This window comes from Cebus imitator, unplaced genomic scaffold (genome assembly GCF_001604975.1).
Source record: "Cebus imitator isolate Cc_AM_T3 unplaced genomic scaffold, Cebus_imitator-1.0 Scaffold15, whole genome shotgun sequence".
Classification (NCBI taxonomy): domain Eukaryota; kingdom Metazoa; phylum Chordata; class Mammalia; order Primates; family Cebidae; genus Cebus; species Cebus imitator.
The window spans coordinates 9,389,224-9,411,983 of NW_016107330.1; the positions used below are offsets into that span (position 1 = coordinate 9,389,224).

Genomic DNA, 22,760 nt, shown 5'->3' on the forward strand with positions numbered 1-22,760 from the left:
GCTGCACGGGGCCACTGCCTTGTCCACCTAAGGCACCGGCCGTCTTCCCCAGTAGCAAAGGTTTTGTACCATCAGCACAAACATCACAAGAATGACAGAGGCAAACAGTGTCTTAGGACAATTATGAAATTAACTTTGTCCTTACAGATCTCTGAATGTCTTGAGAGTACCCCAGGGTCCGTGAGCCAGATTTTAAGAACTGCTGCTCTTGCTAAGTTACACCGGAGAAAAATGTGAACATTAACACCAGGCCCCAGTCCTTACAGGGCAAGTAATTCCGTGAAAAATCTCCCTTTGCCTCACACTGTGGAAAAAAATGAAGGTCATGTGGGAATGGGTGTCCTGTTCTCAACCAAGGGTTGATCTGATTTGCTGGGAATCTGGGGGGAAATAATTCCTCCATCAAAGGGAAGGAATCAGAGTGCCCAGTGCTGCCTTTTCTGAAGGCGGCTTCAACATCCAGCTTCCCCTGATCATAACCCTAGTGCTTAGCACTTAGAAAGCAATCTTCCTGCCATTAGGACTCTGCTCCTCATAACGGATGGCCCATCAGACAGAGCAGGAATCAGAATGACCCAAGGCCCAAGTCAGGGCAAGTTGGTGGCAGAGCCTTAGGCATGGCCCAAAAAAAGAATTATGGACTGTCAATTCAAAAGCTGATACAAGCAAGACAATCTGTAGCTCAGCTACAATTATTTGAGGATAGAAACTTGGTTCCCCTTAAGGGATGGCCCATCAGAAAGAGCAGGAATCAGAATGACCCAAGGCCCAATCCAAGGCAAGTTGGTAGCAGAGCCTTAGGCATGACCCAAAGAAAGGATTGTGGCCTGTCATTCAAAAGCTGATACAAGCAAGTCAATCTGTGCTCAGCTAGTTATTTCAGGATAGAAACTTGGTTTCCTTTATTCACTTAACAATAATTTTCTAAGCAGCTATTATAGGTGCTATGCCATCCTATATACTAGACATAAAAAATACGACGGTCCAGTCCCTGGATTCAAGGAGCTTACAGCTAGTCTAGTAGAGAACTGACTCTTGAAGGAGCAGCTAATAAAGTGAAGGAAAACATCCTAGACAGAGAAAGAAGAAGATAGCCACAGCTAACTAAGGCCTAACTTAGGCAGACACAGTTTTGATCACTTGGTCTGCACTATGTCATTTATTTTTCACAACACTTCAAGGTGGAGGCTGTATTCCCATTTTATAGATGGGGAAACTAAGGAACAACTTGCCCAAGGTCACAATGCTAATAAATGGAGGTGCTGGGATTTGAACTCAGAAAGTCTGCTTCAGAGCCTGGGATTTCTATCACTGCACAGCACAGCATGTGCAAAGGCACAGGGGTAGGAAGGAAACAATGCTTTCCAGGAGCTGCAAGTTATCTAACATGAGTGGAGAAAGAGGTCATCCTCCACAGTTAGCCACTTTGCTCTCTGCTTTGTAGTTTCATGTTTATTTTACTTTAACCATCCATCTCAAAAATCCCAACCCATGTCTGTTGAACTAAGGCAAAGGTGGCACTGGAGCCACTCAGGTGAGGTGGGCTTGAGGCAAGGCAGAGACTGTGAGGAGGCAGGGCACACCGCCAGGGAATGAGGATGGAAGCTGCCCTGCCTTCCTTCTTAGACCCCTGCTTGGTCCAGTACCTTGTTCTTTTTGCTAGTGGGAGCAGGTGGCTTAATCAGCTTCTGCAAGATCCGCAGGCACATGAGGGTAATGTTCTCAACCACCACAGGAGTCTTAATGTTCACAGCCATGAGGAAAAGGCTGAGCGCTGGGGATGATCAGGAAAGGCAGAGTCACAATCAGGAACACCACACACCTGCTCTGCAGAGGCCGCCCAAACATCAGTTTCCCTCCTCCTCTCCCACTCTGGCCAGGACTGCACTTTGGAGCCCTTTCCTTTCTCTGAAAAGTCCCTAACTCACCACAGCGTAACCGAAGCTCCCAGCAGCTGTCCTCCTTGGAGATAGAATCCGTCAGCAGCAGCATTTCATACTGCAGGCTACTTGCCTAGAAGGCAGTGGGAAGAGACATGAATCAAGAGGGTCAGCTTCGATCCAGCAACTCTTAAGTATTTATACAATTTCTGGTCCTACGTGGCTCCAACAGAGACAAAGGACAGACAAAACCCTTGTGCTCCGGGCTCTTGCCTAGGAAAACTGTTCTGAATGTAAACTTTGTAGTGTTCTGCTCCTGCCCTCCTCAGTCACTGTAGGACCTGGGAGGGGGGAAGCTGAGGAACACAAGGCATATGAGCAGGGAGTCTGAGAAGACAGCTGGGCCTGATAAGCCGGCTCACCAGATCAGGGTTGGCCCAGTGGCCCTTCAGGGCTGTGGAGACCTTGCCAATAATCAGGTCATTCATCTGCTGGGTGGCTTCCGGGTTGTCTCTGCAGAAGCAAAGAGAAATGGAGCCCTATAATTCGTATCAGGTGTGACACTCCTTTCCACCTGAAGGAGCCCAGAAAAAACAAAATCAATGTCTAATGCTACCTGGCCCCAAATTTTCTACTTCCTTCCCAGGGGCAAGACTACAGGTTTGGCTTCACAAAACTTTGGTTGGTAATAATAAAGGGCCAGTCACAGCCGCCTTGCCTATGAACAGATGCTAACTGATGGGAGAGAAGCACCACCTTATGGGGCCCATGTCCCGCGTGACAAAGGCCCTGCTGTCTGGTGTGACACAGTCTCCAAAACCTACAGGTCAGCTCTTAAGTCTTGGTCACAACTCTTTCTGCATCTGCCTGCACATCACTTTCCACAAGGCCTCCACATGCCAGTTGATGTATTTTTGTAACAATGTTCCTATTATTAATGACACAAACCAAACCATATCACTTCACTCTTACTTCCCAACATACTGAATAAGCCCCAAAGTCCTTATACAGGCCCACAAGACCCTATGGGACGGGCCCTCGCACCCTCCCACCTGATCCTCCTCCTGCATCCGTCTCCAGCTACAGGGGCTCCTTGTCGTGCCCTAGCAGTCCCAACATGTGCCTGCTCTCAGCTCCCCATTTGCTACTTCCTAGGCATGCAGCCCACTGCTGAAAACACTGCCATGGCTGGCCCCTTCCTTCACACAGGTCTTTGCTCAAGTATCACCTCCTCGGCAAAGTGCTTCTTGACCACCTTATCCAAACAGCACGTCTTCCTGCACTCAGGGTCACCATCCCTGCTTTATTTTTTTTCACAATATTATTTCCTGACATTATATTGTGCAGTTCTCCCCATGTAGAATATAAGCCACATAAGGATGGAACTTCATTCCATTTACCACTATATCCCCAGAGTCTGTATCAATGCCTGGCATTCAGCAGCTGCTCAATAAATACTTGTTAAATTAGTGAATAAATAATATAGCGAGTATCATTTATCAAGCACCTAACATGTTCTAGAATTTATGCCACACAAGGTAATCCCCATAGCTCTGGCTGCAGGACCTGGGACATACTAAGCACTAGACATGTATGAGTTCTTTACTGCACAACCACATGCCTTTAAGGTATTTATTATTGTCAGGTTTTTGTTTTTTGAGACGGAGTCTCGCTCTGTCACCCAGGCTGGAGTGTAGTGATGCCATCTCAGCTCACTGCAACCTCCACCTCCTGGGTTCAAGCAATTCTCCTGCCTCAGCCTCCCAAGTAGCTGGGATTACAGGCATGCTCCACGCCTGGGTAATTTTTGTATTTTTAATGAAGACAGGGTTTCACCATGTTGGCCAGGCTGGTCTTGAATTCCTGAACTCAAGTGATCCGCCAGCCTCAGTCTCCAAAAGTGCTAGGATTATGGGCAAGAGCTACTGTACCTGTTGTCAGTATTTTTCAGATGAGGAAAACATAGGCTCAGAGAAATTAAGGAATATGTCCAATGTGTATAGTACAAGGTATCAGATACTGAAACTGAGTCTTTCCCCACTGCTCTGCTCCACTATCTTCTTTCATGTGAGTCTTTCTAAAGTTCAAATCTCTCCCTTTCTTTTCTCTCATGAGGACTCAGAGACAGTTTCCTCATGACACTGTATTGGAGCCAACAAAGCACAAGCCGAACATGCCATTTACAAGGAAACCTGGGTTTTAATGCTCCCCAAGCTCGCTCACCTACACCCTGTGTACCTTTCCATCTTTCCTCTATTATAAGCTACCTAACCTGTCAGGCAGTCAGAAGCACTATTCTGTGTACCCTCTAATGCTCCTGGCATGGCTGCTGCCACCATCCTGCGTGTCAGTAGGAACCACTAGGCCTATAACCATGGTGTAGGTGCTGACCGAGTTAGGAGGCACATGAGCTGGCGGACCTCCTCCCGCATGGCCGCAGCCCCTCGACGAAGATTATAATCAAAGAGCTCCCGTATAAGGCCCTGGGAGACAAGGATGTGCCTCAAGGCTGGGTTGGTGGCCAGGGCCCGAAGTAGTGTGATACAATGTTCTGTAACAGCCGAGGCGCAACCGTAGCACTTGGTGGAGGATGTGTGGCCACAGCCCAGGACAGATAAGGCACGGTACTGGCTGGCAGTGAACGTGGGCTGCACGGAGGTCCGGGATGATTTAGTGGCTGCTTCCCTCTGCTGTAGGTCGTATTCCAACAACTCTTTACGCGAAGCAAAGACTTTCTAGGAACAAAAAACGCAACAATAATGGAAACTGGCAATTAAAATAAGAAGAGGATGTTGACTGGAAAATTGAGTTTTGCTTTAGAAAAAAATTTACATGCATAATATAATTTAATCTGCTCAATAACTCAGCCAGTTAGATGCTTTATCTCCATTTTACAGAGAAGGAAAGCGAATCTTGGAGGAACTGGCTTAACCAAGGTAAGTGACAGAATTAGAACTCAGACTCAGATGCCGGGCTCATGCTCTTAACTCCCATGTAACAAAGGCAAAGGTCAGAAGCTAATACACGTGTGCCAAAGATGGCACTCCAGCAATCTGGGGTTGAGGGGGAAGGTAAACTGGATGCTCTCCTTATATGAGGTACCACTGTCTATGGCCAGCCTCCCATCCCACGGAGATTAGGTCTGTGACGTTGCAACTGACACATGGCCCACCCTGCTTGATTGCAGTTGGTGTGCCTTGCCCTACAGCCTGCAAACACAGCATATCAGAAAAAGAGGAATAGAACCTTGGCATCAAATTTTTTAAGACCAGTAACCCCTCTACCAAGAGATGGGTTGTTAATGGCTTTAAAAAAACCCATATCTGTGTTACCTTCCCATCACCAGTATTCTCAGTTATCTAGCATGAACTCAGCATTCTGACCAGGGCCATAAATCACCCAGGGAGATGCTGTCGGTGCAGCCATCTGCCTGCCTTTTCAGTTGGACTAGGCAGGAACACCACCAAGACCTGGGCTGCTGGAGGAGAGAGCAGCAGGACTGCTTTGAAGACAATGCCAGTAACACTCGGACAAAACATACCCAAAAGCTGCTCCCCACTCTCTACCTGGATGATTTTGGAGAGTTCATCAAAAGAGTTCTTGCAGTCTCCACAGTACTCCTGAGCCAACTGCAGGATATAACGATTCACACTGGCAGAAGTGGAGCTGATGCCCCCTGCTGTTCCTGAGTCATCCTGCAACCCCAAGAGGTAAGCTGTCAGGCTTCCCACCTAAGGTGATCTCACCTAGGGGTAGTCTTAGGATAATTACCTGTGGCTTTTCTGGAGCTGCCTCATTCACTTTGCAGAGCAGGTTCTCCAGCTGTGGCCGGTGTCCCATCAGCTGATGATACACTCTATCAGCTTTGTCCAAAAGTGTATTGATGTTGGATACAGCCTAGACAGAAAAAGACAGACCTGAGCAAAGGTTTTTTTGCTGACAGCTTTCCCTGAGTAATCCTAATTGCTAACCATTGACTAGAACATTTCCCATGGGTCAGGCACTGTGTTTCATACATTATCTCTGTTCTTCACAATAATCCTTCCTGTGAGGTGGGTATATTATTTCTAATAACAATGCAATACATATCTGTGATATACAGTAACACAATGCTGAGAGAAGTAACTTATACCAGGTTACACAAGCATTAAAAGTTTGGGTGGAATTCGAATTTCTGTCCTGACTCCAAAGCTAAATGTTCTTCTGTTATCCCAATAGGTGCCCCCTTTTCACTGTTCCTTAATATCTAGGACCCCCCCTCTACACACACACACATTATGCTGACTGGGAAGTAGCACTGGACAAGCTAACACTGAGGGAGGGCCAGCAGCCTCAATATGAAGCAGTCTGTGGAACAAACACAGAGCAAAACATTCAAATCCAAAGTTATCTGTACCTGGAGATACTCTAATTTCATTACCGACCAACGCTTTTCTAAAATCCTATGCAAACCATGTGTTCCAACACATCTTACGCCATTCTTTGCTCCCACCCAAAAGCTGGGCCCTGAAACTGGTGCTGAGTCAAGGAAGGCTTGGGCTAGAAAGCAAAGCACACTGCACTGCACCAGCTCTGCCCAAAGTCCAGACCAAGGCCACTGCGGTGAGTCTAGGCCAGACCTGGCCTCACCTTCTTCCGATCTTCTTCATTTTCAATGGGATCCACTGCACAGCAAGGCTTGGCATACAGCATGAAGTCGAAGCGGGCATATTTACAGAAGCCACAGGCATTGCAGAGGAAGGGATCCTTTTCATCATAGTTGATGGATCTGAGTAACCAAAGCGTTTGGGTGAGTGAGATGACAAGGTTGGGTGGGGTGGGGATCGCTCTGAGGAGATGGATTGTGCCATATCTCTATACTCCGGTAACTACTGCAGGGCCTACTGAAGGGACAATAACAAATGACTTAAACAGCCAGGTACCAAGAAAGCAAGACCCAGAACTAAACTTCTGGACTGCCCTCCACCCTAACCCTCCACCCCTGCCACGGAACAGGCATACTCGTGTACACACACACACACACACACACACACACACACACACACTGACTCTCTTTTTCCTCCTCCCTTTCTACCCTTGAACCCACTCTACAAACCCATACTCTAAATGTTATGAGGGAATCAGACACTGTAATTGCTCACACTGACACTGTTAGAGAAAAATACAAGGAAAGTGCACAGCCCTGGCCTAGGGGACAGCCACCGACTTACCTGCATTTGTGACACTGGTATACATTCTCCCCACAGTTGCCACAGACTCCTGGGTTGGCAGGGACTGAGGCACTACAGCGTGGGCACTGCAGGGTCTCTGTGGAGGCCTGGTAGTTTTCGTAGAAGTCTGCAAACTCAATCATCAGGTTGGAGGCCACAATGGGCAACGGAAGGTCAATCTTCACCTCTGTCTGCCCAGGGGTCAGCTGAACTTTCTTGGCTTTGTGCCAGCGAGCTGGCCTAGGACAAACAGGTGGCCTTGAGATTTTTTTATCTAACCCTCAGTGATAACAGTCTGATGAGACAAAGAGAAAGACTGTCCTATGTATTTTTCTAAGGCAATTAGTGGTTACTCCAAGGAAGAGAAATCTGGCATATAATAGCAAGCCAGTTTAAAAAAAGTTTTCCACTATCTTTTCTCTATAAAAAAAGAAAAGAACATACAAGTGCTTTAAGCTGTTATATATGATACCTTTAGAAATTCCAGGAAAACAACAAGTATATAAAAAGGGAAATCATTACTCCAAAAGCATGCCACACCGAAGCCTGCAAGAGGTACAACGATGATGCTTGCCGCCAAGTTCCCATCCTGACAGCAACCTTGGAAAGATAAAGCTGGGCTGTTTTAGAGAGGCAGAGGAACAAAGCCAGGGTCTGAACCAAGTGCTAAGTCAAGTCATAAATAGGAAAGTAAATAATAATTTGGAAGTGATTATATTAACATAATGAGAGCTAATATTTACGGAGTACTTACTATGTGCTAGGCTCTGTTCTCAGCACCTGACATATACTAACTCATTTAATCCTTAAAATAAAACCCTGGAAATGGGGCCCTATCTCCATTTTATAGATATAGAAACTGAGGTTAAGCAGCTTTTCCAAGGTCACAGAGCTACGTAGTAGAGCTGGGATCTGAATCCAAATAGTCTACCAGCAGCTCTGCTGACTCCACACAGCAAAAATCAAACCCACCTCCTCTGGAGGGGAATGGGCCCTCCTAATGTGCAGCATCGACTTTCAGGTCACCAAGGTGAAACTGGGCTTTTCAAGGCAAGAAAAGAAAACCTCCCTAGGCAGCTTTCGTGGCCACTTGTTGCCGTGGTCCAAGAGCCTTATCTGCCTCTTGGAATAATAGCAATACTTTCATCCTGGGTGCAGAACAACTCTCTAAGTCTTACTATTCAAGTAGCATCGACCTGTGTTCATCCTGGGTGCAGAACAACTCTCTAAGTCTTACTATTCAAGTAGCATCGACCTGTGTTCTCCATCCAGTAGCAATGCCTGAGAATTCAACAAAAGGTGATCTGTCTCTGTGAAAGTCAACACTGTAACACGTTAGTGCTTCTCGTGGCCTATACACAACATGCCCTGACTCAGTCACTGGGATACATGGGCTAGGAATGGAGTGGACAAGAGGACGTACTAGGCTTCTAGGGATGTGCTGCCTTACTCCATTCCAGGAACCAAAGGCAGCAACTAAGCTTGAGACTTACAGACCTGCTGCCCCTCCCAAAGCCTAAAAGCCCGTACTTGTTTTTCAACTCCACGATGGCCTGCACGGTTCGGTTGTTATAATACAGGTTGATGGTCCGCACCATCTTGGTTCGTTTCAGATCCCCGATTTTCACTGTCACTTTGCTGATGGTGTGACTGCCAATTAGCTTCACAACCTGCTGGGTGGTGGTGTACCGCGTGTCCACTTTAATGGAAGAGAGCTTGATATACTAAATACAATAGTTCAAAAAACATGGTATTAGTTCAAGACTTGTACTGCCTTTTAAAAAATTAATCAATGTAACCCACTCTTCATCCACAGATGAAATTTCTATTTAATTTTTTTAAAAAAATGTTTGTATCCTGGAGGGACAATCAGAAAAAAGAGATAGGGTCTCATCATCTTGCCCTGGGCTCAGGGGATCCTCCCACCTTAGCCTCCCCAAGTACTGGGACTATAGGCTTGAGCCACTGTACCTAGCCAAGTTTCTATTTAAGGTAAAAGATGTGGCAGATAAGGATTAGGAGAGGAACATCTATGTGCTAACAATCAATCTCTGGAAACAAGAATCCCACAGGACTTGTAAGCCTCAGGATTGTCCATGTTATAGATGTTACTTACACAGAACGGTACTTCTGGATTATTACACACCAGGCAGGGATCGCTCTCCAGGTAATATCCATCAAACTCCACTAAGCCAGACAAAGTGCTAAGGAAGAAACCAGTTTTAGCATGAATAAATTTTCATCTTAGGAAGCACTGAGCTTCACAAAAAAGTCATAACAAAGCCATGGCTCAATATCCCCCAAAGTGAGCCGCACCCTAGTGAGAACTCAAGGAAACAGGAGAAATTCCAATAGGATTACAAAGTCACAGGAAAGAAATTTCGACTAACTGCCCTTAGATGTTTCCTCATCTTTGATCTATCCTTCAGAGGAACTCTAAAAAGTAGTCTCAAGAGTCACAATTAAATTTACTAAAAATCATTGAACTGTACATTTAAAATAGGTGGATACATAAATTAACTCATTAAAATTATTTTTAATTTTTTTTTAAAGAACAGTCACTACTAAACCAGAGAAATAATAAATTGTCAATTTAACCAATATCCTCTAATAAAGGTTTTTTTTTAAAAAAAACGGAAGACATTTTCTTTAAATTTGTTTTATCTTATTTAGGCTTAAACCCTTAAAACTAAAGACCTCTTTTTTTGAGATAAGGTCTCGCTCTGTCACTCAGGCTGGAGTGCAGTGGTGCGGACCACAATTCATTGCATCCAAGCCATCATCCTGTCTCAGCCTCCCTAGCGGCTGGGACCACAGGAACACGCCACCACACCTGGCTCACTTTTTAAAAATTTTTTGTAGAGATGAAGTCTCACTATGTTGCCCAGGGTATACAGAACTTTTTACATGACTACTCACCAAACCCTGAACTCAGCAATGGCATTTTGAGTACCTTCTACGTACCAGACCCTGGGCTACATGGAAGGGATTAGAATCTCAAGTAGGCAGATTCACTCTTCTCCCAGGGGCTTGTCAATTCCTAATTCCTATGTAAGAGCCTATCAACATGCAAATAACTACTCAGAATGCTGACTGAGCTTCCAACAGGTAGACAGCAAAACAAAGCTCACTTATAAATGTTGGAGTTGGGGTGGTTGGTAAGAATATGGTTTTGAGTCCGCAGAATCTCCACAGCCTTCTGTGAATACTCCTTCAACTGAAACAGAATTCAGTAAAGAAACAAGTTAAAGCCCAAGAGAAAGTCTTATTGGAAAAGACTTTTGTCTTCTGCATTCTAGCCAAATACTGCCCTAAACATACCAGACTTCTCAGTCTGAATCACACAAAGCTGGGCCTAATTTTAATCATTTAATGCATTCTATTTCCTTTAGAAGTTTCCACAGTCTTTAGTGATAGATGGTACCCTTTCCCAACCTGATGGAGGAAGATCATTTTTATTCTTATGGAGAAGCCATAAAATAGTTGGCTAATTGCAGAAACATTTTCTGGTACATAATCAGGGCTACCAGCAAACCAAGGAGCACTTTCTTTTCCAAAGAACTTTAGTAAGTTTTATCTTCTTTCCATACTTGACCTACTTCATGTGTTAAGTCAAATTTGCTAGTGAATACTGTCTACATCATAGACATATTATGCTGCTTAACAAGAAATGCAAAACTAGATATATTTAAAAGAGATTTCCTATATGGACTCCCTGTATCTGGGTTGTTCATAATATTCTTAACTCAAGAGAAAAAAAGGTAAAATATGGCAAGTTAGCCTCTCTGACCATAAAGCAACTATTACCTTTTTCTCCGTTTGTGGCGTTTTCAGGGAGAAATAGCCTAGCAGGTCCACAAACTGGGCAGCCTTACGACCATAGGCTGGGAGTTCTGGCCAGATGGCCCACATCAGATCTAGCAGGAGCTCCTGTTGAGATTTGCTGGAATTTCTGTAGACAGATGAAAGCTCATGTTACCAAGCAGCAGAAAACCCTGAGGCACCTGTGCTTATCACTGAGGCCCTGGTATTGTTTTTGTAAATTTATCTATTTCCCCACAATTATGGATTAAGTTTGAATGATTTTCTTTCTCTTCTGACAGTCACCCCTAACAGAGACACCACAGTCATTTGCTGCCTCTATACATCACCCAGTATACCCCAGAGCAGCAACTGAGCTTTTTTAGCCTAAAGAGTCCAGCTTGATGATTTAAAAACCCCCAAAACACAGCCTTCTGAGTAGAAAACAGATCCTCTCTTGCCTATGACATGAGTTTAATAGCTAAAAAGCAGACAACAATGAAGAAATCTTTAAAGCACAAGAGGATTCAGGCTGGCGTAACTACCGATTCTATGCCTGTATGTAACCAAAAACCAAAACGGAACTGCTTTATGCACCCTGGCCTCAGACCCTTGCAGGTCTGCCTAACCAAGCCCTGGGCCCACCTGTAGATGTGCAGCGTCAGGCAGTGCGCCTGCCAGCGCACTGAGGAAGAATTGGACTCTAACAGGAAGCAACGCAGGAACTGGATCAGGGTTTCCTTATCAGCAACTTTGTTCAGCTGGTTCACCAGAGCTGTGCACAGTTGGTCCTCCTGGCTGCCAGAGCTTTCACCTGCAAGATTAAAACAGGACTGAGGGCTGAAGAGTAGGAAGAAGTCCTCTAGAGTCCTAAGGCCTGGGCTACCAAATGGGGAGAGAGGGAACTCTGTCCATTTCTAAAAGTTTCTACTGAAAGCTGATATTCTGCAAAACAATTTTTAGTTGTTTACTGGGTGACAAATAGGTAAGCCCCAAATGAGACATATGTGCAGCACTGGTGATGCAGTGGTGAGCACAACTGCCTTCAGATGAGGCATATGATAATGTCACTGAAAACCACAAAGTGTTATGTAAGCTGACACTGAACAAATACAGTGACACCAGAGGAGGAATTTCCTTTCAAGAGCTTGCAATAGGCCTGCACAGAGATGTCTGATCATTAACTGGAGGAATGTGAACCACCACCACTGCTCTCAACCCTGATCACCTATCTGAGATCTCCAAGGAACATAGAAAACAGTGCAGTTGATGGTGAGGGTCAGCTAAGACAACTAACATTCACTGAGCATTTACCAATGTACTAAGTATCATTTCACATAACTCTGATGGGAGTTCCATAGAGCAGGTGTTATTATTTCACAGAATAAGAAATCTTGGCCTACTAAAAATATTCAGTGCACTTTGACTTTTCCTATTACTGTCACTTGGCATGAGAAGTTGTGCTGTTTAAGGTGTCACTTCAGTATAATTGAAAATGAGACCCAAAGTAGACACTAGAGAACATTTGGGTTTTAGGTCCCCTGTAAATCAGGATTAAAAGACCTTTTACAACAGAACAAATCATGTGATCCAAGAGAGATTTAGGCACATCACTGTGGTCACAATGACAAGAGGGTGACCCTTACCGTCTTTCTCCTTTTCTTTTTCTTCTTTCTTGCTCTTTTTAGTGGAAGACTTGGACTGTGTTGTGGCTTGTCCGGAGCTGGCAGCCACAGGGGCTGAGGAGGAAGAAGCACTGGAGGACCCCGCAGAGGCTGCCAGTGCAGCGAGCACTTTGCTACCGCACAGAGCACAGGAGAGCAGCTGCAGCAGCACTGGGGACACGCCCTCGTCCACAAGGAAACTGAGTTGGAGGAGGAAGTACAGGACGGCTGCAAGCAGAGGAGACAGCGGCTCAGCTCTGAGAAGACCTCAACCAGACTCACAAGAACCAAAGCAACATCTCCATACAGCTGAGACTGCCTTCTCTCACCAGCTTTCTTTTCCATGTTCTTTCTGCTGAACATTGTGAAGAAGTTATACTTTCTGTGGAAATCTCTGAAAAGCATTATAACTACGCACCAACCAGAGCCCCTGCTCCTTTAAATAAAGGGTTCTCTAGACTCCACCTACTCCTCTTTGGCTTTACTGCCACTACCTGGTGGTCAAAGTATCCCACTTTGTGCTTCCATAGCACCTCAAACTTTGACTATCAGCGCTTATCACTCTTTCACGTTTTTACTTGTCTTCTTTGCTAGACAGGGTTCTGTCTAGTCTATGTATCTTGTTCATAGCTGTATCTCCAGCATCCAGTTAGGTCCTTGGCATATAGTAGGCCTTAACAGTTCCTGAATAACAGCAATCAAAAGGAGCAGCATTGCTTACAGTCGTCTTTAATGCAGAATTTCTGCCAGTTGATGGTTCGCTGGGCGGCAATCTCTGCACAGGCTTTCAGGTGCTCCATCTGAAATAGGAACCAACCAGGGAAAATGAGTAACTCCACCATGTAGCCCGGACAAGCACCACGCCTGCTAGCTGAAGCCATCGCCCTGGCTTTGGGCTGCAAGCCGAACATGGTCTTCTGAGCAAGGCAGGTGCTTGCTGGAATGTCCGGTGAACCTGGGACCAAGGCTCACACACTGCTGCAAGCACTGCAGCTCTTACTGAACCTGCCTTTGTTCTACCCGCCAATCCCCATGGAAGGCCCTCTGTTTTCAGGGAACCTTCAGACTACTCAATAAGGCAACAGCAAAAGCTAGACCATGACCTAAGAAAGTACAATCAAGTTTACTTTTCTTGATATAAACACAATAGCAAGGACACGAGACAGCTGGATTAAAGATGTTCTTTCTAGGCTATTCACATACGAAATACTCAGTTTACTCCCGTAAGTCCAAACAGTTTCTCTTTAGGCAGTAATGCATTTTTCTAGTCGAACCTTCACTATTTCTTTAGTATTTAAAAGAAAAAACCAGAGTTGAACAAAGAGGTCAATCCTGCCCAGGATGTAAGCAAATGGCACTGATAAGCCCAAGCGACACCCCTCACAGTGGAGGAACTGCTGCCAGGTGAGACGAGAGTGCCGAGGGGGACATCCGAGACCCTGAAGCCAACCACACGATACAGCACCCAGGTAGGGGTTACCATCATCTCAACCCTAACTAGCCATTGTCAACACAGTTAAAAGTCCTGCGTTATCACCTCCACCCCATTACCTACTTGGCAAAGCCTCATCACATGCCCCCTCCCTACCCTACCAGGTCCCAGCTCTCGTACCAGGCTGATGAGTGTGTCATATTGCAAGGCGGAGCCTGAGCTGGCTGTAACCACACTTGCCCGGAGGAATATCCCCTGCTCTTCCAGCAGCTTCTTGATCCCACGCACGTGAGAGTCCAGGGTGTGCAAATCCCGGAGCTGTCGGTACTTCTCTTTGGATCCACAGATGAAGAGCAGAAGTTTGCGGACTTGACGCCGCACAAATGGAGTCTGCTGGATCATTAGGTACTTGAGGAGACAAACAACACAAAGAGTAAATGACTCTGGGACTGTATCTATATCAACTGTGGCTCTCACATCCTAGGTTTTAATAAACTGTTATTAAAAGTTGGGGAGAGGCTGGGTACAGTGGCTCACAGGTGTAATCCTAGCACTATGGAAGGCCAAGGCGAGCTGATCACTTGAGGTCAGGATTTCAAGACCAGCCTGGCCAACATGGTGAAACCCCATCTCTGCTAAAAACACAAAAATTAGCTGGGCATGGTATCACATGTTTGTAATCCCAATTAGTAGGGAGGCTGAGGCAGGAGAACTGCTTGAACCCAGGGAGCGGAGGTCACAGCGAGCCAAGATCGTGCCATTGCACTCCAGCCTGGGCCGACAGAGCGAGACTGCATCTCTAAAAAAAGAAAAGCTGGAGGGAAACACAAACCAAGCTATTTCCTCTTCACCAGACCAACCTCTCTTGGACTTAAGTATCTTTTCATGGGACCAGGAGAAAGCAAGAGAGAGAAAGAAATCAAAGAGGAAAGTATCAACATTCATGCATCTCTTCCTTGTGCACTTAGGAATCTACAGGGCAACTGGCCTCTACTTCAGCCCACCCAAAGGGAAACTATCAAGAAAAAAACCATTCCAAATCTCTTTTTCAGGTAAAAGAGCAAAAGAAAAGATTGAGTTGGTACAACTATGTAACTGGAAATCCTCATCTGAGGTTTGCTAAGAGATTATTCTTCCCAGAGTGAATCTATCTCAGGCTTGCTGTGCTGGTTACTAAGGTTATTACGCTATTGTCTCTCAGTTCCCAACCCCCCCATCACCGACTCTGCCCAGTGATGCCCAGGCTAGAATTATGTCAAGTGCACTGCTTCTTTGCCAGCTGGCTCCCTCTCAAGTTCTGCCAAGAGGGAGGGAGCCTGGCAGCAGGAGGAGGAAGGGGCTTGCTTCTTCCCATCTTCCTGCAGTCCTAGCAACAGCCCTGCACCCTGACAGCCACAATGAGTTCTAATCATCAGACTCTCTCACCGCTCCCAGAATCAGCTACATCCCATCCCTGCAGAGCACCAGCTTCCTGATAGCTGCTTCGGGCAGTTACTATCCCTGTGTTACCTCAATGTTTCCTCTCTTGTTGTCCAACAGCATTTACCCAATTTCCCATATTGAAATTTCTCTGTTAAGATAACTAGTATAGTTTGTTTTCCTGACAGAACCTAAATTATTAAACTTGCTGGTTATCAGCACATGTGGGAGAGTTCAACACACACAATCACAAGGTAAAGTATGGCTTGTTTGATACACATCTCCCACAGTTCTACCACACAGTATATTCCAGAAGGGCAAGACTAAGACCTAGAAGTGTGAAAGGGACTCTGCAAGGGGAAATACCAAGTGAGGATGAGGAAGAAAGGGGCCCACAGAGGCAAATGCATGTGTGTCCTCAGCCCAACAAGCACGCAGCTTGGACCTTCACTTACCTCGGAGAGAAAGTAAAACCATGAATGGTCAAAGACAGGAGGAGGGATTCGAGAATTGGTGTCAGCGATCTTTTTGATTTGGTAGGGAAGCCTCAGTACCATTTCTGTTAGAAGCTGAGTATAGGCCTCAAACACATCAGCAGCATGACCCTGGGAGAGGAAAACTTGCGTGAGAACCTGTGACTGTCGATTTTCCAGGTCCACAATTAGGAAAAAGGCTGGCTCACTGGTCACTAGACATACTGCATGTTAGAGGTGGTAAAGGGTACCTTTCAGAACTGGAACCAAGACTGACTGACAGTTTATTCTACAAACCCAGAAGACCGGGCTTCTGGGGACAATTTAATTACATGCAAAGGTTACAGTGGAGGCAGACCTCACTGTTCCTAAAAGTCTTAATATTTCACTCTGTGGTTTTTGACATTGGGTTGACTGTATTCTGCTTAAAGATGAGTACTAGAAAGGCCAAAATAATTGAAAAAAAAAAATGGTAGTAAGGATCTCTAACTTCTATGAGATGCATTCTATTCCCTAGAACCAAAATTTCCCATGATAACAGCAATTGTTAAATAAACTAAGGCAGGCAAATCACTAAACTCAGTCAAGATTCCTGGCTTCACATAACACAAAAAGGCAGGGGTAAATGAGAGATTTGTGGACAGTGGAAACAACAGCTATCCTGCAAGCTGTGTGGTAAAAGAATCTGTAAGAGTTTGAGGGCACAGTGTGTCTCATATATTCAATTCCCAGTTACTCATTGGCTCTGTGTCAAGCACTGGAGTTGTAAATAGGAATAAAATGTGGTTTCCGCTGAGAGTATGGAGGGGAAGATAGGTGAATGAGTGCACAGGATGCTCGGGGAACCCAGGACGAGGCTCCCTCAAGCAGACTTAATGGCAGGGAGTGTGTATTAGGGAGGTTTTCCCAAGGATCCAAAGCCTGTGCTGGGTCTTGAAGAAGGCCTTGGAATTCGCTAGACAGGGGAAGAAAGGGGAGCAGAGGGAAAGGAAAGAATTCCAGAAGGGACAGCATGAACAAAGGCAACACACCACATCTTGGGAAATGCACAGGCTGAGAGGGCTGCGTGTAGGGTGTTATAGGTGACATAGCTATAGAGTCAAGCAGGTAGCTGGGTCCTCAAGAACTTTTTGGCCTGTAAGTTATGGAAAACCACCAAAGACTCATGAAAAAAGAGCAAGATACGATCAGATCCACACTTGATGCCTATCGTATTCCTACCCTATTCAAAGCTATTCTGAGTGGGCAGTGAGGAAGAGAGTGATGACAACAGTTAACATGGACTGAGCATTGATCCATTCTAGGTACTGTGCTAAGTCCTTTACAAATGTCACCTCACAACAGCCCTGTAAAGTAGATACTATGTGTATGCTCATTTTCCAGCTGTAGAAGCTGAAGCTTAGTGAGGTTAGACAGACAGAACTTCTCCACGCTTCAAGACTGGTAAGTAAGAAGAATACAAGATGGGACTTATCCCAGATCAATCTGATCCGAAGGCCCATCTTTCTTAATAAGTATGTTAAAGGGCCTCTCAGTGGTGACAGCACAGGGAATGTCCAACACACACATCATGACCCACAACTGTGACATTAGCTTATACCTTCTCATCTTTTTCTAAACCTAATGTGAAATGAGATAACTATGATTTCATTCAATTCCCTCAATTTACAAAGAGGCAGGAACCAGAATCCCACAGAAGGTTGGAAGAAGCAGTCATTTATTAAATAACGCTGAGATTAACCCCTACCAAGGAATGCCAGCTCCTTCCTATGGCTCTTCACCCTCAGCCCCTTGAGCTGTCTTCACTGTGAGGAAAGAGAAGAGTGCTCTGAACAAAGGACAAGAATGTTTCTTTGATGAGGGAAAGATCTCACCTTCACATACTGGCGGAGAAAGAATGGGCTCATGTCAGGTGGGGAGGAGGTAGTATGTGGTTTCAGCAACTGGCTGGTAGCCACAGGCTCCTCATCATTCTGTTGGCTCTTCCAATATTCCAGCAGTGATTTCAGCACATGCAGGCAGTAGTCCACAGCCCCAGAGCTCAGGAGAGCTGCTGCTGTGGCACTGGAGATGAGAGAAGATGACTGGGAGACAGAAAACACAGCAATGGTAAGAATGGCTTGTACAAACAATGTGAAATCCGGGAGGGTGCTGAGGGTGGGAAACACACTCACAATAGTCTTAGCTATTATGGCAGTGAGTGAATCAGGCTCTTGCACTGAAACTTTCCCAAGGAAGTTTGTGAGGGTGTTCAGAACTTTTTGAACAACCACATGGTAAGATAAACAAAGAAACACACCTGTTCTCAACTCTAACCTTGCCACATACACGTGCCAGAGTCCAGGGAGGCAAGGATTAGATAACCTTTCCCCCTAGAAGGGACAGCTTTTCTCTTTTACCTTGAGCAACTAGAAAAGCAGCCCAATCCAAAAAGGAGAGAGAAAACTTTCCATTATAGGCACGTCTAAACAACCCCACCCCACCCTCTGCAGAGTCTCTTCCACAGAACCAGCTTCCACAGGAGATGGGGGTGAGTGATCACATGCGTAAAAAAGCAGGAGAAAAGCTACTGTAAATAAGACCATTAGAAGAGCCTTGCAAATCCCAGCAAACCCCACAGCTCCTAAGCTCATTAAGATTGGATGCAGTTCAGCCTCAATTTCTACCTTCTCTGCTTTGTGCTAATCTCCTTTCACCACACACACATTGCGTTCTCTCTGCTTTATTACCATACCTTATAGCAACATACACTAGGGGAATCCTCTTAGCCACTCTGTGCCTTGCAGAAGAGGCCCCTGCTTTTCAATAATGGAACTTCCAAAACCTTTTACCCCTCCATTGGGGGGATTGTTAGCAAAGACTAGGGCTTGGAAGGGATTCGGAAAAAGGTGGAGGTTCTGCTCTTGAAAAGGTGACAGCTCAGAATCTTACTCCCCTGAGGCAACAATGGCTTTATTCTTACAGAGGACTATCACCCCTGCCCTGGCCCTAGCACTACCCAGACAATCCTCTTACCTTTCCCCAAACCCACAAACTCAAAGCAAAAATACCTCACATATGGAAGACTTGGATCCAGATTTGGTGCGGGACATGAAGACACTCAGGAGTCTCATTACTACCAGATGGACTTCATTCAGGGCGCTGCGCTCATTCTTCTTAGAGACATCCTGCAGACAAAAGCATAAGCCCAGAAACCTATACTTACTCGATGCTTGAGGCAACCTCTAAACAAGATTCCTTCAAGTCAAACCCATCAGCCCCAAAGTCTCAGATTGAATCAGAGACAAAACAAGCCCCAGAATATCCACGGACTATACTTGGGGCATCTAGAGCTCAATACGCTTAGGAGACCACATTAAGATACAAACAACTAATTTAATGTTTTCACCTCACTGAGTACAAAAGGTCCATGAGGGTAAGAACTTCATCTTTGCCCTCAATTATGCTCGTGGTCCAAAACTATGCTTAGGCCAAAACGGGCCCTGAATACACTTTTGTTGATTCAATAGAACTGGAGCCCTCAGTGGATGGTTACCCCATGAAACAAGGTGAAGTTCCTCTACAAAAGGAATGGGAACGTAAGGAAGGCTCTCAGCCAATCCTGTTTCTCACACAGATTGACTCTCAGATTTTACCTTTTTATCCATACCCAACTCAGCAATAAGCTGGGAGAGCAGGTTGTCTAGGGCCCCCTTGTCTTTCTCATCTTCTCCATCCAGATCTGTAGTGAGCATTAGAATGACCTAGAAGTCAAAAAGAGAAAACACAAAACCCAATTTCCTAAAGAACAACGACTGAAAATACAGGGTGTTTCACAAGAAACCCTAACCTTCCTGCCATCCCTCCCTATCAATCATAACTGTAATCCATTATAGCATTCTAAATTCCAGTTATCCAAAGCTTCAGCGTTCAGAGTCAGAAAAGTCAAATTCTGATATATACCGCACTTGACATTACAAAAAAATGTTTTGTAAAAAGTTTGTAAAATTAATGGACTAACCTGTACTATATCCAAGCAAAGTAGCTTGAGATAGGGTGGTGCACTGAGCTAAGAATTAAAGAACAGTTTTTCCTCTGAGGAAGACAGCCAGTGAGTGGAAGAACAGCTATTAGCCCACACTCTAATATGGACACAAAGACTAGAGACTCAGAATCTCAGGAGCAGCCTTTTGCACTGGCTGTCAATAACTACCTGGACAAACTTGTGCATTTAAAAAATTCTCTGACCCTTAGCCTTCACATTTATAAAATGTAGAGCTATAATTTGTAGTTCAAAATTAGATTTCATTATTTTGTGGCCTAACACCAAATGAACGAAGACTCCCAGGACCCCTGGAAGAGAGATGCGGAAATGCTTAAGGAGGGTCTGATCATGTGACAGACCCAGATGAGCTAAGGGTTACCTGCATGTACGGGATGGCCCGGACACCGCCAACGTTTCGTAACTGAGGCAGGGTCTGAAGTAATCTCTCCAACAGCATTAGACGGACCATGTGCAGCCTAAAGGGCCAAGGAAAAAATACAAAATATGAGCTGTATATCAACAGGAACGAGTTGAATATAATTCCCTCCCCACCCCCACCCACCTACCAAGATCAACAAGAAGCCTAATGCTTAGGAACAATCTCTAGCATTAAAAAAGTTAAGAACTGCCTAATTGGTATGCCAGTCAGCAACACAGAAGGGGAGATCCTACTCTGTTAAAAGAAAGCAAAACTATTCTAAAATACAGCTGCACTGAAAGAAATCCTACTACAGGAAAGTTCAAAGTATTTCCCAAGGCATCAGGCCCTACTAGTTCTCAGTTCCAAAACCAAACTTCCAATTGCAAGATTTATGGCTTTTTTTCTAATATGTGGCCCTACTCTGCCTCCGGGCATCATTTTCTAGAATTCTTCTATATACAAATTCTGTATCACCCAGCTGCACAATGACCCGGCCCTTTCTCACGTTTCCAAAATCTTACAAAAGCCAGTCACTGCTCTACTCTCTCACACCTTGTCCACCATCTTCCTAATTCCGTTTCAATGTCCCACTCTCCTACTGGACCCATGAGTTTTCCCATATACTTAATTGGCCATTACCTGCCTTCATCTGCAGATATAGAGCTGACCTTCTGTACTAAGTATGTGCCCCTTGATCTCTATGCTGATTCAAGAGGATGATGAAAATTAATAAAGGTCCTGCTGACAATTTGGTTGGCAGTCTCACCTAATACACAATCTCATGCAGATTAAAAATATAGTTGTTGAATAAATTAATGGATTCACTTTCGTAATTAGTAAATGGTCCTTGTCTCATTTTTTTTGAGACAGAGTCTCACTCTGTTGTCCAGGCTGGAGTGCAGTGGCACAGTCTCGGCTCAAGGCAACCTCCACCTCCTGGGTTTTTCCCCTGAGTAGCTGGGACTACAGGCACATACCACCACGGCTGGTTAATTTTTTTTTTTTTTTTTTTTTGTATTTTTAGTAGAGACAGGGTTTCACAATGTTAGCCAGGATGGTCTAGATCTCCTGACTTTGTGATCCGCCCCCCTCAGCCCCCGTCTCATTTATATCTTAGAGATTATTTGTAAGAAACCATATGCCTACATTTTAACGTCTGATTTTTGTGTGTTACATATCTTAGCAGCTATCCAAAATACTTTTTCTTTGCTTAAAAACAAACTTTTTTTAAAATACAAAAACGGACCAAAAAAATTGTTTTAAAGAAAATAGCTGGGCATTGTGGTATGCCTATAATTTCAGCAATTCAGGAGGCTAAAAAGGTAGGATTGGTTGAGCCCAGGAATTCAAAGATGCAGTGAGCTATAATCATACCACTGCATTCTAGCCTGGGCAACAGAGCTAAAGTGAGCCACTGTACTCAGCCCAGAATATTTTCAAAATAATACAAGTCTGAATGGAAACAACAGGGTCTAGGGCTGGGTGCAGTAGCTCACATCTATAATCCCAAAACTTGGTGGCTGAGGCAGGACTTCAAGACCAGCCAAGGGAACACAGCAAGACCTCATCTCTATAAAAAATTTAAAAATTAGACAGGCATGGTGGTATGTGCCTATAGTCCTGCCTCAGGAAGGTCACTTCATCCCAGGAGTTCAAGGTTACAGTGAGCCATGATCATGCCACTGTACTCCAGCCTGAACAACAGAGTGAGAGCCTGTTTCCAAAAAAAGAATGAATGAAAGCAAGTACAGGGTCTTACATGAATTACAAATTATCATTCTAAAAAGAACTCAAAGGAATGAGCTAACTGTTCTTCAGAACACCACGCATGTGTCTGTTAGTAGTTAGCCAAGCTAGATGGGAACTAAAAACGAATAAGAATTGCTCACAGATGGACAAGGTACAAGTGAGGAAAGGTGAGATGACAGCAGTTGTTCAATAGTTTGAACATAAAACATGAGAAAATGAATTTGTTTTGAGATGGATTAGTATCTTCAGATTTGGAGAACATACATGTGAATACACACACATGAAGAAAAAAGTCGATAAAATGAGCAGAGTCTAGACTTGGACCAAGATCACAGCAGAGTATTTTCAAACTTCAGTCATTTGTTCCTATTTTATTATTTTATTTTATTTGTTTTTATTTTTGAGACAGGGACACTCTGTTGCCCAGGCTGGAGTACAGTGGCACAATCACAGCTCAGTGCAGCCTTGACTTCCTGGTCTTAAGAGTTCCTCCCACCTCAGCCTCCTGAGTAGCTGGTACCACAAGCGCATGCCACCATGCCCAGCTAATTTTTTTATTTTTTGTAGAGACAAGGTCTCCATATGTTGCCCAGGCTGATCTCAAACTCCTGGGCTCAAGCGATCCTCCCAACTTCAGCCTCCCAAAGTGCTGGGATTACAGGCATAAGCCACTATACCCTACTCTTA

The 22,760-nt window shown here is 44.8% G+C and overlaps 1 protein-coding gene across 1 annotated transcript in view; it reads right to left on the reverse strand.

Moving 5' to 3' along the window:
- Positions 1-22,760, reverse strand: part of UBR4 (ubiquitin protein ligase E3 component n-recognin 4) — a 144,202-nt gene that overhangs the window by 34,960 nt on the left and 86,482 nt on the right. Inside the window, exons 61-81 of the mRNA XM_037730827.1 lie at positions 20,283-20,379; positions 19,515-19,622; positions 18,930-19,046; positions 17,754-17,963; positions 15,862-16,011; positions 14,168-14,395; positions 13,277-13,355; positions 12,538-12,783; positions 11,537-11,705; positions 10,898-11,042; positions 10,222-10,307; positions 9,207-9,294; positions 8,621-8,814; positions 7,091-7,330; positions 6,510-6,648; positions 5,652-5,777; positions 5,447-5,575; positions 4,272-4,615; positions 2,303-2,393; positions 1,929-2,013; positions 1,647-1,774 (exon numbers count right to left, since the gene is read on the reverse strand). Coding sequence (XP_037586755.1) covers positions 1,647-1,774; positions 1,929-2,013; positions 2,303-2,393; positions 4,272-4,615; positions 5,447-5,575; positions 5,652-5,777; positions 6,510-6,648; positions 7,091-7,330; positions 8,621-8,814; positions 9,207-9,294; positions 10,222-10,307; positions 10,898-11,042; positions 11,537-11,705; positions 12,538-12,783; positions 13,277-13,355; positions 14,168-14,395; positions 15,862-16,011; positions 17,754-17,963; positions 18,930-19,046; positions 19,515-19,622; positions 20,283-20,379 — 3,199 coding nt within the window. The remainder of the gene's footprint in view (positions 1-1,646; positions 1,775-1,928; positions 2,014-2,302; positions 2,394-4,271; positions 4,616-5,446; positions 5,576-5,651; positions 5,778-6,509; positions 6,649-7,090; positions 7,331-8,620; positions 8,815-9,206; positions 9,295-10,221; positions 10,308-10,897; positions 11,043-11,536; positions 11,706-12,537; positions 12,784-13,276; positions 13,356-14,167; positions 14,396-15,861; positions 16,012-17,753; positions 17,964-18,929; positions 19,047-19,514; positions 19,623-20,282; positions 20,380-22,760) is intronic.